This window comes from Egretta garzetta, unplaced genomic scaffold, assembly GCF_000687185.1.
Source record: "Egretta garzetta isolate BGI_Z169 unplaced genomic scaffold, ASM68718v1 scaffold108, whole genome shotgun sequence".
Classification (NCBI taxonomy): domain Eukaryota; kingdom Metazoa; phylum Chordata; class Aves; order Pelecaniformes; family Ardeidae; genus Egretta; species Egretta garzetta.
This window is the reverse complement of record NW_009260614.1, coordinates 7,516,860-7,532,534: the sequence shown is the minus strand read 5'-3', so window position 1 is coordinate 7,532,534 and position 15,675 is coordinate 7,516,860. Positions and strand designations below refer to the sequence as shown.

General features: G+C 44.4%; 1 protein-coding gene across 2 annotated transcripts in view; it reads left to right on the top strand.

Annotated features, from left to right (window-relative positions):
* MYO1C (myosin IC) overlaps window positions 1-15,675 on the top strand; it is a 45,177-nt gene that overhangs the window by 19,701 nt on the left and 9,801 nt on the right. Inside the window, exons 2-22 of one of the 2 annotated variants that reach the window (XM_035900468.1) lie at window positions 114-269; window positions 919-1,034; window positions 6,116-6,314; window positions 7,236-7,316; window positions 8,092-8,271; window positions 8,477-8,575; window positions 8,808-8,921; window positions 9,461-9,532; window positions 9,825-9,944; window positions 10,131-10,213; window positions 10,916-11,021; window positions 11,359-11,439; window positions 11,857-11,948; window positions 13,068-13,162; window positions 13,352-13,398; window positions 13,681-13,761; window positions 13,948-14,053; window positions 14,577-14,694; window positions 14,911-15,024; window positions 15,207-15,283; window positions 15,448-15,516. In XM_035900468.1, coding sequence (XP_035756361.1) covers window positions 114-269; window positions 919-1,034; window positions 6,116-6,314; window positions 7,236-7,316; window positions 8,092-8,271; window positions 8,477-8,575; window positions 8,808-8,921; window positions 9,461-9,532; window positions 9,825-9,944; window positions 10,131-10,213; window positions 10,916-11,021; window positions 11,359-11,439; window positions 11,857-11,948; window positions 13,068-13,162; window positions 13,352-13,398; window positions 13,681-13,761; window positions 13,948-14,053; window positions 14,577-14,694; window positions 14,911-15,024; window positions 15,207-15,283; window positions 15,448-15,516 — 2,206 coding nt within the window. Of the gene's footprint in view, window positions 1-113; window positions 270-918; window positions 1,035-1,902; window positions 2,054-2,668; window positions 2,785-6,115; window positions 6,315-7,235; window positions 7,317-8,091; window positions 8,272-8,476; window positions 8,576-8,807; window positions 8,922-9,460; window positions 9,533-9,824; window positions 9,945-10,130; window positions 10,214-10,915; window positions 11,022-11,358; window positions 11,440-11,856; window positions 11,949-13,067; window positions 13,163-13,351; window positions 13,399-13,680; window positions 13,762-13,947; window positions 14,054-14,576; window positions 14,695-14,910; window positions 15,025-15,206; window positions 15,284-15,447; window positions 15,517-15,675 lie in introns of those variants that run through there. The other variant, XM_009645151.2, reaches the window with a different exon arrangement.

The following is a 15,675-nucleotide window of genomic DNA, read 5'->3' as shown; positions in this document are numbered from 1 at the left end:
CCTCTCCTGTTCATAGGTTGTCCATGGGTAATTGTGGTTAATCGTTCTTGTGGACTCGATGAGCTACATACAAAACCACAGATATCCCAACCTTCCTCTGCTTTTGGTTGCAGGGAGCGGGGACTAACGGCATTCGGCTGACCATGGAGAGCGCTCTGACGGCCCGCGACCGTGTGGGGGTGCAGGATTTTGTCCTGCTTGAGAACTTCACCAGCGAAGCAGCATTTATTGAAAATCTGCGTAAGCGCTTCAAGGAGAATCTGATCTATGTGAGTAGCAGAGTGACAGACGCCAAAGTGTTCATCAGCGACCTGAATTTGGGTGTTTGTTGCAGAAGACATACCATAGCCTTGCTCTGCAGTTGGATTTGGAGGTGGTGTTATCAACTTTAATAGACAGTGGTTGTTTGTGTCAGAACTAGTCTGGGATACTGTCATGCTAACAGCTGTAAGGACTCATTGCAGTGCTCCAGGTGAGGTCTGCTGGCATTTACAGGTCTTGCCAGCACTGAAAATCCAACTCGCACCACATTCTTCTGTTTCATGAATTCACTCTGTGGTGGGCTTTCAGCAACCCCAGGCTTGAACTTGATGTGTGCTTTCAGCAACCCCATGCTTGAACTTGATCCCAAATGGTATATCAGAAATAATCCAGTGTTCTTGCTTGTTAAAACTGTTTGTGGGTGCTGGTTTTTCCGCAAGGGTAACATGTCTAGCATAACTCCTGCAAAGTCATTCCCTCTGCACCGAGAGGTTGCTTCTTCAGCACCCTTGGCCTCTTTGGAAGGCCTCAGCAGCATCCCCAGCGCAGCGCTGCAGGCAGCCCTTGTCAGCAACATGCAGCCTTCAGAGCAGTCTGGGCTCTCAGAGAATCTGCTGCCAGACCTGTAACCGCTCTGCTTTGTGTTCTCTTTTTCAGACATACATTGGCTCTGTTCTGGTATCTGTTAATCCATACAAGGAACTGGAAATCTACAGTAAACAGAACATGGAGAGATACCGTGGAGTCAGCTTCTATGAAGTTTCTCCTCACCTGTGAGTGGCCTGTGGGTAAACAGTGCAGTTTGTGCCGTTCCCACGCAGGCATGTGAAATCAAGCAAATAAGACTGTTCCTTGTCCCTGATGCAGCACTAAAAATCGTAGGGATATAAAGGATCCTTCGTAGGGTGTGGTGTACGGCTCTTTCTATTCCTTACAAGTAGCAACTGAGTCACATGGTGCACATTTCCACTCAACATGAGGTTGTGTGAAATAAGAAGTCAGCGGACCTGTGTTTTCCAACAATGATTGTGTCTGAACCACATCACATGGAAAATGTAACCTTTAAAAGAGAGTCAGGGAACAGTAGTTCCTCGATGCATCAGATAGATGTTGGTGTCACAGTAAATTCAGTGGCATGGGACACAGAAATGCCCATTTCTCATTAGTTCTGAATTTTCCCAGAATTATCCCATTGGGTGTCTTGCTAAAGCTTTTAAATTGGTCAGCAGTGTGAAGCTGTTTGCTCATGAGATGAATCATCATTAGTCATAAAAGATTCCTTACCTCAAAACGACTTCCCGTTATGAAATGAGGGAGAAAAGTAGAGAGAACACATTTCGATCTCACTCCTGTTAAAGGATGCCTGGGAAAGGAAATCCAACTTTTATTCTCTTTATGAAATGCACATTTGATTGATTGATTCCTTTAAAGTGATTGGAAATTTACCAATAACTTTTCCCTAATGCTGGCTTGTCTTCCATCAAAGCAATTAGTATCAACCAATTGATTAGTGTATATAATCTCCTCTCCTGTTCATAGGTTGTCCATGGGTAATTGTGGTTAATCGTTCTTGTGGACTCGATGAGCTGCATACAAAACCACAGATATCCCAACCTTCCTCTGCTTTTGGTTGCAGGGAGCGGGGACTAACGGCATTCGGCTGACCATGGAGAGCGCTCTGACGGCCCGCGACCGTGTGGGGGTGCAGGATTTTGTCCTGCTTGAGAACTTCACCAGCGAAGCAGCATTTATTGAAAATCTGCGTAAGCGCTTCAAGGAGAATCTGATCTATGTGAGTAGCAGAGTGACAGACGCCAAAGTGTTCATCAGTGACCTGAATTTGGGTGTTTGTTGCAGAAGACATACCATAGCCTTGCTCTGCAGTTGGATTTGGAGGTGGTGTTATCAACTTTAATAGACAGTGGTTGTTTGTGTCAGAACTAGTCTGGGATACTGTCATGCTAACAGCTGTAAGGACTCATTGCAGTGCTCCAGGTGAGGTCTGCTGGCATTTACAGGTCTTGCCAGCACTGAAAATCCAACTTGCACCACATTCTTCTGTTTCATGAATTCACTCTGTGGTGGGCTTTCAGCAACCCCAGGCTTGAACTTGATCCCAAATGGTATATCAGAAATAATCCAGTGTTCTTGCTTGTTAAAACTGTTTGTGGGTGCTGGTTTTTCCGCAAGGGTAACATGTCTAGCATAACTCCTGCAAAGTCATTCCCTCTGCACCGAGAGGTTGCTTCTTCAGCACCCTTGGCCTCTTTGGAAGGCCTCAGCAGCATCCCCAGCGCAGCGCTGCAGGCAGCCCTTGTCAGCAACATGCAGCCTTCAGAGCAGTCTGGGCTCTCAGAGAATCTGCTGCCAGACCTGTAACCGCTCTGCTTTGTGTTCTCTTTTTCAGACATACATTGGCTCTGTTCTGGTATCTGTTAATCCATACAAGGAACTGGAAATCTACAGTAAACAGAACATGGAGAGATACCGTGGAGTCAGCTTCTATGAAGTTTCTCCTCACCTGTGAGTGGCCTGTGGGTAAACAGTGCAGTTTGTGCCGTTCCCACGCAGGCATGTGAAATCAAGCAAATAAGACTGTTCCTTGTCCCTGATGCAGCACTAAAAATCGTAGGGATATAAAGGATCCTTCGTAGGGTGTGGTGTACGGCTCTTTCTATTCCTGTTCCTCTCTCCAAAGAGGATAAATTGCCTTTGCAAGAGCAGTATTTGGAAAGGGAGTTGGTTCCTTCCTGGCTGGAGGAACAGTGCTGCTTACCCGGCCCTGGCAGGACAGGAGTTCATTGTTCCAGGGTTACTTGGGGTCTGCGTGTCCGGGCTGTGAGTTTCCCCTGCTGCTACATCGCTCATTCACCATCGGGCTAGCTAGGGGAAAGAGGGTGCTGGTTTCTTTCCTTCCTCTGCTGTTACTGCCTGACCAATATTTATCTGGTATTTCCCTTGTTGCTAAGTTACCGTCAGCCTGTTGGAACAAGGAATGTATTTATTTACATGGTCTGGCCTGGTGAGCATTCCCAATTTCCCATTTAAAAAAAAAAAAAAAGTTTGAGGTTTAAAGTTATTTTTGAAAGCATTTGAATTTTTTTTTTGCCAGACTGAAAGAGAAAGATGACTGAGAGCTGAGGACGCTTGGCTCCAAAATGCTTTCTCTTGGGGCCAAAGGCCAAATTCTGAAATTCTGAGCACCTCTTGGAGGTTTTTTGTGGTGGTTGGGTTTTTTTTAGGGTAGTGTGGTTGTTTTTTTTTTTTTTTTTATTTGTTAAGAGGTCTTGGAAGAGTAAGTGATATTATTTTTGAGCAAACTATTTGGATTGTTTCTTATTACTGGCATATAGCCCAGGAGAGTAAGCAAAACAGAATGCGCTGCAAGCACAGAGGAGGAGAGAAACAGCATTATTTGGGAAAGTCTGAAAGCTTGAAGTTGTATTTGTTATGATTAAAATGTGATTTTTATAGTGTTTCAGCTTCTTGTGTGGACTTAAATGTGGGATGATTAAACCTGACCTTCTAAGTTCTACCCTTGATCTAGATGTGTCAATACATCGTGTCTGTGTGCAGGTGCCCCAAATAAGAGATCTGCCCCCAGAAAGTACCTGGCAGGGGCTTAAATCAGCATCAGACGGTTCCTGGTGAAGCAACTGAGAGGGTGCAGGGGGAGCAGCGCCGGCCGCAGGCTGTCCAGCCTCACCCCCAGCCTTAACCCCACTGTCGACTCTTGCAAATTGTTGTTGCCACAGGAGTTACCTTCAGTCCTGCCTTCCAGGCAGAGACCTGGCCCAGATGCGGCTGCTTTTGCCTGTGATCAGGGCACTCTCAAGGGCTGCTTTGTTCCTTATGTGAGAATTTTGTGAGTCTGGAAAATCGTCGGGACTGCGGCTACCTTTTTATGGGTGTGCAGTAGGTACAGGACTGAGCGTGATGGCAATGCTCACCTATAACATGGAGTGCTAAGCAGCTCTGCTGTAATGCCTGTATGTGCTACACAAAGTGACTTAAACCAGAAAGTAGCTGATTATTACTTAGGCTGTTCTCTTTCTTGTTTTAACTGTAAGAAACTGTAAAACGTGCAGCTCATAAGTAAACCCCTGAGAGCTGCAGTACTGAGCACCAGCGCTGCTCCAACTGGGAAAACAGTATTTTTTTAACTGTTTTTACATGATTTGATTATTTATGCATTTAAAAATGTTCTGAGGAGCACTGAAATGCTCTTTACTGTAGTACTCTGTACTTCTCCTTTTATAGTGTTTCAGGTGTCTTTTTTTCCCCCTCTTTCTCTTATTCCAAACTGATTTCTAGAAAGCCAAAATACTTCAGTATTGCTATGCCAGTGTCAAAATCGGTTGAAAGCTAGGTCTGAGCGCTGGATTCTCTGAGAAGTGTGTCACACATCCAAAGGAGAAAAGTTATCCCTGTGGGCTTGAAACACAGCATACTTCCCAGAGTGGTCTGTCTCATCCTGTCCTATTCATAGCCTGCCAGGGGGTTCAGAGACGATGACTACAAATGGGACCATAAACATCTTTAAGTAAAGCGATTCTGTATGTGGTATACATGACTGCTAGCTTTCTGCTTGAACTTATAGTACTATAAAATCACCCAGTAAAGGCATGCAGTCTAGAGGCAGTTCTTAAAAATTAAATTTACATTTATTTCAACATACTCCAGAGACAGAATTTGGATGGGAAGAGAAGGACTTGATGACTTTAGCGGGATAAGTGTGCAGTTGTGTTGCTAGGTAGCTCATTGGTGTTGCCTTAGCACCAAGTATTAATAGACTTGAGAAGGCCACGGCTGTTATTTTGGTGTGATTATTTCTAATTAATTTCACAGCATGAGAGGTTTGGTTTGGTTTTGTTTTTAAAAATGCAAAGCTACTAAAAGGTTGTCAGGTGCATGAAGACGGAATATCTGCTTGATCACCACGTGTAAGACAGCTGAAAATACTGTTATGGAGGTGGTCTTATATGAGTGAAGCATTGTGAAGGGCTCCTCTTTTCTCTTTTCCTCTTCCATCGCACCTCCTTGGTCCTTCTTTTCCTCTCTCCCTCTGTAAGCAGTTGCCACCTTTGTCAGACTCATCCTCCTGCTCTCTGGTGTTGTAAAAATGTGTGTGATCCTTGGTGTAAGATCCTGTCTGATCTGTTGCGGGGAGGAAAAGGGAAGAGAAAGAAAAAGCAGCAAAGGAAGAAGCTGGGCTCCAGAGCCAGTAGCAATAAACCCTGGCTGCATGCAGGCAGGAGGGACCGTCTGGTATTTTGGGTAGCATTCGGCCTTAGTAGCCTGCAGGATGCTTATCGGTCTGTGCCGGCTTATCCCATTCTTTCTACAATCCAAGAGAAGCTGCGAGAGGCTGGGCTATTCTGGAGCCGCATTCTAGGAGCCACCCAGATAGCACAGGGCAGTTGTGACCTTCTGAGTGTGTCATCGCTTAAAAGATAAGCTAGAATAAAGATCGATGGAAAACAAGATGTTTCCTGAATGTAGAGCTTTTTTGTCCTGTGGGATCAATGTTGAGAGATCATGTATATTTAGAAAAGTAAGTTTATCTGCACCATTTAGTCATCTTCTACAGAAACTCTTATTGTCAGAGTGAGTCAAAAGAACAGTTTTTTTTTTAAAGGAATCGGATAGATTTGTGCTATCAACTTGGCTCGGTGGTTAAGATGTGTTTAGAGATGTTAGCAATCTCCTGTGTCGTAACCAGCGTGCAGAAGCAGTATGCTCTCACCCAGCCCACAGACACAGACTTCTTTTTGAGGAGTCTCTGCCTTAGCTGAGGAGTCTCTGCCCTTTGCTTGTGGAAACAAACTAATGCCTTGTTATCGTTGTCCCTTAGCTACGCTATTGCAGACAACTCGTATCGCTCCCTGCGCACGGAGAGGAAGGATCAGTGTATTCTGATCTCCGGGGAGAGCGGGGCTGGCAAAACGGAGGCCACCAAGAAGATCCTGCAGTACTATGCCGTGACCTGTCCCGCCAGTCAGCAGGTCGAAACCGTGAAGGACCGCCTGCTACAATCCAATCCCGTCCTGGAGGTAACTCTAGAGCCTGCAGCACCGAAACTTGACTTGAGTCACACCAGCAGCACTCATATTTTCCAGCTGAGGGGGTGGGGGCAGCTGGACCCCACCGGGCATGACCGAGCTGTCTGTGCAGAGCGGATTAGTGTGTCCTGGGAACGCCGGCTCACGGTATGTGGGCAGATTGTTTGCGCTGCACACAGGGGAATCCCGGTCTGCTTCCAAGCCAAAGAAATGGCCGTCTGCTGCCGAACTCTCTTGGCCTTTTCCAGTCCACCAGGAGCAATTCCGGAGTGGGCAGGCTGCAGAGAGGCATTTGGCGTGGGAGGAGTTCTGGTGCGCTGCACAAGTCTGCAAAGCCAGAAGCAGCCGCATCCTCTGTGGGCAGCTTTGCCCTCTGATAAATGCATTTGTGGGTGCATTAGCTAGGGCTGTGGTGTCCTCTAGTGTCCAGTCCTGAGCTGCCTTTGTAGTTCCCTTTGATATTTCCGCTCCATGCTGAAATGTGTGCTGCCTGCACAGGAAAGGGGTGCTCCGGGTGAGAGCGGAAAGCCTGGCAGGCCTAGGCCCATTAGGGTAGTGCCGGCCGTGCGCAGAGCTGCGGGTGACTGTAAGCAAATAGCTGTGATGAAAGAGGAAGCTTTGAAAAGACTGTCAGACATGACATATGTTGTCAGCAGTGAACTGGCATTAAAATAAGCTGGTGGGGGGAGGTGGAAGTGTTTTTAGAGGCATGCTCCATCTGCAAGGCTTGCACTGGGTATGAAGATCAACATTAGAGTTTGGGTAGCAATCTGTTTCCTCTCGGTTTCCCTTGGGAAAAGGAAAAACCTAGGCTTTAGTGGCTGTAAATAAACAACTGGCAGCTTCACCAAAGTGTTTGTAAATAATCTTATTTGATACTTATTTATTTTTCTCTAATTGTTTTCATTTCAGGCCTTTGGAAATGCAAAAACCCTGCGGAATGACAACTCCAGCCGATTTGGGAAATATATGGATGTGCAGTTTGATTACAGGGTAACTTAAAATCTGTTTTATACTTCAGAACAGGTCCTGATCATAGCAGGTCTCTGTTGCCTGTGCTTTCTTGTACTGATGTGTGTGTGTAGCAATTGTTTTGCATTCCTTTGATGACGGTGTAAGCGGAGTCTGTGGTAGCAAAGTTTGGTTCCAGAGGATTTTATAGTACAGGCTTTCCTTTCTTTCTTCCCTCATTTCTCTATATAAGGAGACAGTGAGATTAAATCTTATTTCTAGGGTATATGTGCACCATGCAAGTAGATACTCCCAAACTAAATCCACGTAAGCCAGCTGTGATCTGAAGATTATCTCTGACCTGTGTAACTTTGCATAGTGTTTGTTTCAATTCTGATCCAAATTGCCCCACACTATGAAGATGAACATAGTGCAAGACCTGAGTAGCTCAGCATACTGCAGTCGTGTAAACGTCCCAGTATGTCATCCCTCCGTGCTCAGTTTTGTTGCTTTTCCTTTGTGACAAATTCCTTCTGAGAAGGAATTTTACACGAGTCAGGAGCCCACTCAGTGTGTGCTGTAGCCATGATCTGTGTAATGGCATGTTATTTTCATTTGATAGCTCATTTTGCATACACTTCAAAACTCAAATCGCCACTGTTTTAGCTGAAACAAAGATTGTGATACAAAGTGACAGTTTTCTGTCTTTTTGCAGGCTGTTATTTGGTATCCTATTTGCCTTTGAATAGACCACCAAGAAGCAGAAATACTTTCCTCTGTGTTGATGAACTCTTTCAATGTATTTGGTTTGATTTAGGGGGCTCCTGTTGGGGGCCACATCTTGAACTACCTCCTGGAGAAATCCCGAGTTGTGCACCAGAATCATGGAGAGAGGAACTTCCACATTTTCTACCAGCTGCTAGAAGGAGGGGAAGAGGACTTACTGCGAAGGCTGGGCCTCGAAAAGAGCCCACAACAGTATCACTATTTGGTAAAGGTGTGCATTAACTAGTAATTCTTACTATAACTATATATTATAGGACCAAAACATTCTCAGTCGACTTTGTAGTTTCCTTCCCTCACTTCAGAAATGACACTGAAATGACTGCTGTATAAAGACACACATGGCAGAAGTGCATTGAGCATGAGTAATAGGTCTTTGACAATTATGTACTTATTTATATCAAACTGTGTCTTTTTAGGGTCACTGTGCAAGGGTCAGCTCCATAAATGATAAAAATGATTGGAAGATTGTGCGAAGAGCCCTGTCCATTATAAGCTTCAATGACAACGAGGTGGAGGTAAGATGTGTTTGACAGCACAGCTGATCTTCCTTCTCTTAAGGAATTTTTCTGCTTTGGTTTGTTATTTCTGACCAAAGGCAGCTTTCAGAGCGAATGTATTCTCTGCAGAAATCCTGGAAAAAATACAAAATGTTCTCGTAAAATGTTAATTAACACAAAAATCTCACTGCCTTTTTTCACTGCGCATCCATGTCATCATCTTAATTTCTGACTGTTGCTTCCATCCTAGGATTTGCTGAGCATTGTGGCTAGTGTTCTGCACCTGGGGAATGTGCAGTTTGCTGCTGATGAGCAAGGGAATGCTCAGGTCACTACAGAGAATCAGATTAAATACCTGGCTAGGGTGAGTATCACCAGTTAGAGATTACATCAAAGATGAATTAGAGAGGTTCCCTTATTTTGAACTTGGTACCATCGTATCATTTTAGAATATGGGTTAGAAGTTGTCATAAACCTAACTTTATTTGACCTAAATAAAATGCAAATATTAACATCAAAACTTTTTAACTCACAACTTCTCTGTTTACCATTTGATGCACCACGGACTTGAGGTTTTCGCCTTTGGGCAGTGGGATAGGAATAGACCTACTCTGGAGGAGAGTTTTAAAGACAGAACCCTGGTGGCTTTGCTTTGTTCAGGCACAAAGAACTGACAATCAAGCCAATTTATTTGTTAGGTCATATTGCTGGCAGAAAGGAGGTGGTGTGCAGGGGGAAAGGGAAGGACTGGTGTTGCAGAAAGCCTTGCAGTGTGAATGGGAAATGAAGGGTTGTTCCACTGGACTGTGGTTTTGGGGACTAGCCCTTCTGATCTCTTAAAACTAGAACTGATAAATGAACATACTGCTTCATCAATTAATTTAACATTCTACTGCTTTGCAGCTTCTAGCAGTTGAGGGCTCTGTTCTTCGAGATGCATTGATCCACAAGAAGATCATAGCAAAAGGGGAAGAGGTAAGAACACGAACTGTGGAATGAAATCAAGCCAGCAGCACTCCATCAGCTCTCTTAGCAGAACTAAACCGTTCACCTCTTGCTTGTCAAAGGAGGCCGTCAGTGCCAGAGCCCCATAACTGTATGGTGACTTGCAGCCTGTAGGGCTGGGAGAGCGCGATGCGAGCTGGGCCCAGACAGGATGTCGTTAAGTGGCTGTTTATTAACAATGAACTAGGGAAGGAAACCTCATCTCGCAGAGGAATGGCTGTTGAGTGGCTTTTCTATTTTTTTTTCCTCCTCCTGCATGCAGCTAATCAGTCCTCTGAACCTGGAGCAGGCAGCCTACGCAAGGGACGCGCTTGCTAAGGCGATATATGGGCGTACTTTCTCCTGGCTGGTGAACAAAGTTAACAAGTCTCTCGCTTACAAGGTAAACAACCCTTTTGTTTGTTGATATCCAACCAAGTGTGAAAGAAAGTTTCAAACCTTTTAGCTGCAAAGCAGGGAAGTGGTAAGCTCCATGCTGTACAGCGATTCCTAAATTAATTTGTTTTCCATTAGGAAGGAGTAAATGCTGTAACTAAATGGGTAACATTTATTTTTTGCCCTATTGCAGGAAGGAGAGTTTCCGGGCTGGAGAAGTACAACAGTTCTAGGATTGCTTGATATCTATGGATTTGAGGTTTTCCAGCACAACAGGTTTGTTTCAGTCGATGTCTCTGAGTTTTGAGTAAACTCTGCATGGCTTTGTTCATTATAGTGTTTTCTCTCCATTGTGAAATAAGACATTATTCCATCTCTGGTTCTCTTAGTGAGAGAGAAAGAAATGATGTTGAAGCTTCAGGAAGTCAGTTGAATTAACTGATAATCACAGAGCTTGGGGCACCCAGCTAGTACTTAGCATTCACAGCTATTAATGTTCCTGGTATTTTAAAGAGCCTATTGCCTTTTGGGGGCATATTCGTGCGATAGCTTGAACTGTGCCTTTCTCCAGCTCTCTGGCACAGTGGTGGCTGTTGTTCTGGAGTCTTTTCTGTGGTGGTGTGAATGGGGGAAAACAGCTATAAAACAGTGTATGGGACTGTGTCAGAGTCTGGGACCTGACTCTGGCAGATGGCAATGAACTGAGACTCTTAAATTTGCAGGATTATTGGGCCCTTCTTAAAACTTTTTTGTGTTCCTCTGTGTTCCACCCTTCGTGTCTGTTTTTCCCTCCTGGAGCTCTTTCATGAGATTCACTAAACTTACTAAATTTATACATCCAGTAAATAAACATTTCATTAAATCTCTTCTGTTTCTCTTAATTTACACAGAGGTACATTCATGCTGCTGCCCACTGATTATTGCTGCTTTTACTTGTGGTACCACGTTAGTGATTATTTTTCTGATTTTTGTTTGCAGCTTTGAGCAATTTTGTATTAATTATTGTAATGAAAAATTGCAGCAGCTCTTCATAGAGCTCACATTAAAGTCAGAACAAGAGGAATACGAGTCAGAAGGCATAGCGGTAAGAGCCAATATCATCACTTCCACTCTCTCCTTAGCAATGGTCTGCAAAGTAACTGAATTAAAGAGCTTTCCTTTTTTCTTTCTTTTTGAAACACTTTGGTAACTCTGTGTGGCACAGCTAGAAGTGGGTAATGCCATTCCCATCTTTTACTCTGACTAAAAAAAATGCTTTTTAAAGGGAATGCTAGGAAAACAAATGTAAGGACTGAAAAAGCTGTTTCAAATTTGACAGAAAGATTATTTAAGTAAGGTGCTGTCTGAAATGTTGTGAAATTTTCATGGTTTTTTCCAGTCTAGAGTTGTTTTCACCCAAGTGTGATTCCTTGTCTTTGTAGTGGGAACCAGTTCAGTATTTCAATAACAAAATAATTTGTGATTTGGTGGAAGAGAAATTCAAAGGCATCATTTCTATTCTGGTGAGTTGACAACACCTTTTTAAATTAAAAATTTGGGGCAGTGTAGTGGAAAACAAGGGGAAGAATGGAGGGAAACAAGGGGAAGAATGGAGGGGAAAAGGGTTTTAAGCTTGTATTAGGATTATTTGGGCAGGTGGGAAGAGCTACAATACACTGAACAGTGACACCATTAAACGTCATATTGTGTGACCTCCATCTGTTCTCAGGAAAGAAGCTTCCAATTCAGACAGTCCAGAAGGAGGAAAGTGTTTTGCTTTTCAGCTCAACAGTTCTTAATTTGTTGAACTAAGAGCTGGCCTACCTGTTAAAAGGCCAAAGGGTCAAACTGGGGCCGCATTTCAGTGAGGCAGAATTAGAGCTGGCCTGCGTGCTGACAAGCACAGTAAGAAATGAATTCCAGAACGCGTGTGTTTGCAGGATGAAGAGTGTCTGAGACCTGGGGATGCCACGGATACAACATTCTTGGAGAAACTGGAGGAGACAGTGAAGAACCACCCTCATTTTCTCACGTGAGTGTTCACATAGCTGAGGGCAGTTATACTGGTAGGATCCAAGCGTGTGATAGAGCCTAGGGCTTTAATTATTCCTAGGTAACATTATAACTCATTGTGTGTATGGCAGGAGCATCCTAGGTATGCTGGGTCCCACATAAAAGATGATTGTGTTTTCTTTTGCAAAGAGATGAGATGGTGACTTAAGATAATGTAGAATCAGCTGTCAACATTAACTGCCTTGCCCTTCTCAAGGCTATGCTTCAGAATACAGCAGGAGCAACAAAACTCTTGTTAGTGACTTGCCTCTTCACTGGTCTCTTCCTGGCATCCTACTGCTAATATGTCCAAGGAATTTGCAGGCTTGCAGCTTCTTGGCTCTTCCAAGATCTGGCCCAATACTTCAGGTGTGGCAAACTCTCCGGTTTGGAGTATTAGGTCAGATTGTTCCCCAGCACTGATGACTCCAGTCAGGCCTAGGAATAACAGAACTTGGAGCAGAATTTTACTGGTAAAAATAGCGTTCAGAGGTGTATATGCATTAGAATGATTTAAGCAGTGTCAGTACTTTTGAAGTGGAGGGGTTTCTATTGCACTAACTCACCTTTGTGCCCACCTGCTTCCCAATGATACTGGTATCCTTCGACTTTGCTGACCTATCCGTATTGCTCCCACTCCAGTTCAATGGGTGTGAATTCCGTGTTTCACCTTTCAGATTGTTTACTTCAGTTTTGGGGCTCTGAGTGTCTCTCTATCTTTACCAAATATTCTGCTTATGCTCAGACTAGGATCTGTACGGCATCTCATGAGTAAGCCAGCCTGCTGCCAGCATCTCTGCTGCCCTCTTGCCTGCTGCCTCTACTCTAATTTCATGCGCACACACAACCACTCTGCAACCTTGCCAGGAAGCTGAAAGTTCATCCATTTGAAATAAACATAAATACATTTTATGAATTTTTTATGATTTGCTGGTTGATAACTCTTTATTTACTTTTGGTCTTGAAAATCAGCAAGTCGGATTTGTTCCCCCCACCCCTCTTCTGCGTTCCCGTAGTCCCACTCTGGGATCAAATGCCATAGTGCTTTTTGAAGTGAATCCCACCAGGAAACAGATGTTTCTCTTCACTTTCTCATCAGGCACAAGCTCGCTGACCAAAAGACCCGCAAGTCACTGGGGCGGGAGGAGTTTCGGCTTTTGCACTATGCTGGAGAGGTCACTTACAGTGTGGCAGGTAAGTGTGTGTATCATCTCCTCCTCCTGTCCCTTTGAATTAATACAGCTTCACTATATAGTTAAGAAAAATGTGGGTATAGAATACATCCACACATTGTTTTATTAATTGCCCATCTCAAATTCCTGCCTTGTTGCGCAGTTCCTGTGGAACAGCAGTGGCAGCCTGCGTGGTTTCTTTTTCTTCCAGGTTTTCTAGATAAAAACAACGACCTTCTCTTTCGGAACCTGAAGGAGGTGAGTGTGGATAGAGGACGATTCCAATACTCAGCAGAACAAGGAGTTGGGTTTAAAGTGGGGTGGCACCTGAGGGAAAAGATTCTTCTAGACTCCACCTGGAGAATGCATATCCATAGGGCTGCGCTAGGAGAAGACAAATTGAGGTGCCCAAAGTTCATTTTAAAAAGCAAAACAACACACACACACACCCCCCCCAACAAACAGGTTTATCCCATGTTTCTTTGATAATTCTCTGAAGGATACTCCATACTTTATCTCTGAAAACATCTCTCTCTGCAGACCATGTGCAACTCTGAGAATCCAATCATAAATCAGTGTTTTGACAGGACCGAGCTGACGGACAAAAAGAGACCTGAAACGGTAAGAACGCAAGGGATGGATGGAAGTGTGGCTGCTTCCTCTTTTTAAAAGACTTGTCCCGCCTCCCATGGTAATCTAAACGCAAGCCTCTTGCATTTCAAGCTGGGAGACTGAGGTTTGTTCTGCAGTCACGCATACTAGCTGCAAGTCATCCCTTCGTACATCGTTTTCTTTCTTTTCTCCTAGGCAGCAACTCAGTTTAAAAACAGCCTCTCCAAACTCATGGAAATCCTGATGTCCAAAGAGCCCTCCTATATTCGTTGCATTAAACCTAACGATGCTAAACAGGCTGGTATGGCCCTGGTGACTCTTCCTCTTTTCTACGACAGCTATATATAGACCTCTAGATCCCAGTTAGCGGTGCACAGAAAGGAGCTCAAATCAAGAAGTCCTGCAGGATTTTTTTTTCATTTTGGGTCTGTGCCAGAGCTTCTTGTAGGAGGTGGTGGTGGTACCAGCAGCCAGGAATCAGAGTGGGAGCTGGTCTTGGGTGGAGTAGGGTCATGTTTAAAGTGAGGAATTATTAACCTACGTAACTTGCTTTTAATGACCTTTATTCTCCATCATTTCCTCCTCCTGTATGCATAGAACATCCTAAAGGAGAGCTTCGTTTTGGAACTAAATATAAATGTATATTAGAAGAGGGGGAGAAGACAGGAGACACAAAGATAGTTCTGTGGGACTTGCGCCGTGAGGATGGGTTAGAGGTTAAAGATAATTGTGTAAGATATAACCAAGAACTGAACATTCCCCTTCTCCAGATGAAGGGACAGCCATACACTGATCACGTTTCTCTCTTTTCATGCTCTCTCAAGATCGATTTGATGAAGTTCTAATCCGACATCAAGTGAAATACCTAGGGTTGATGGAGAACCTCAGAGTGCGCAGAGCTGGGTTTGCATATCGAAGAAAATACGAAGTTTTCCTGCAGAGGTAGGGTTACCTTGGACTGCGCTCTCCCTGCTGCTCCGTCCCCCTGGTCTTGGTCCCGCTGAGGCTGGGGAGCTGTTTGGAACAGCAGAGAGGCAGGCCTTACATCTGAAAGGCTTCTTTTCTTGAGGGAGCGAGAAGCGGGGTCTCTCTCTCTTTCCGCTGCCCTGTAGGGAGTGGACTTCTCTCCCTAAGATTTCTTCTGCTGTCCATTTAAAGGTACAAATCACTTTGTCCAGAAACATGGCCGACGTGGGACGGCCGGCCCCATGATGGGGTGGCTGTGCTGGTGAAGCATCTTGGCTACAAACAGGAAGAATACAAAATGGGACGGTTAGTTCTTCTGTTTTCTTAATTTGAGATTATGAATCGTTGGGACATCCATGTCATTGCTTTTAAATAAGGCTTCTCTATCTAATGGGCAAGGACAAGATTAGAGATCCCAAAGGGGATGCTAAGGGCAGGAAGCAAACTTCTCCGGCATGTTAAACATAATTCTGCACTTCTATTCCTAGAACAAAGATTTTTATTCGCTTTCCCAAGACCTTGTTCGCAACGGAAGATGCTCTGGAAGTGAGGAAGCAGAGCCTGGGTGAGTCACAGTCTGCAGGAGCTGCATGGATAGTTAGCTGTCTGTTTTCTGATTATTTTTGTTTGTTTGTTTTGGGGGGAAGGGATTTTTGTTTAACAAGTTGACCCTTCTACCAAAATCTGCTTGGTCACAATTTCAAATCGCTGCTTTTCTTGCAATTTCAGCAACAAAAATGCAGGCCACGTGGAGAGGTTTCTACCGTCGAAAGAAATTCCTGCACATGAAACAGTCAGGTATGAGACAAGAGAGAGGAAACTGCAGCGCTGTGTAACTGTGTGGTTCGAAGCAGTGGTTGTTGTCAGAGATGACTTCAGTTTGATGGGAATGTTCCTTCCTGCCCAAAGCCTTGCTGGAAGTCGAATGGAAGCTGTTGGTGTGGTACCCAGTCCTTC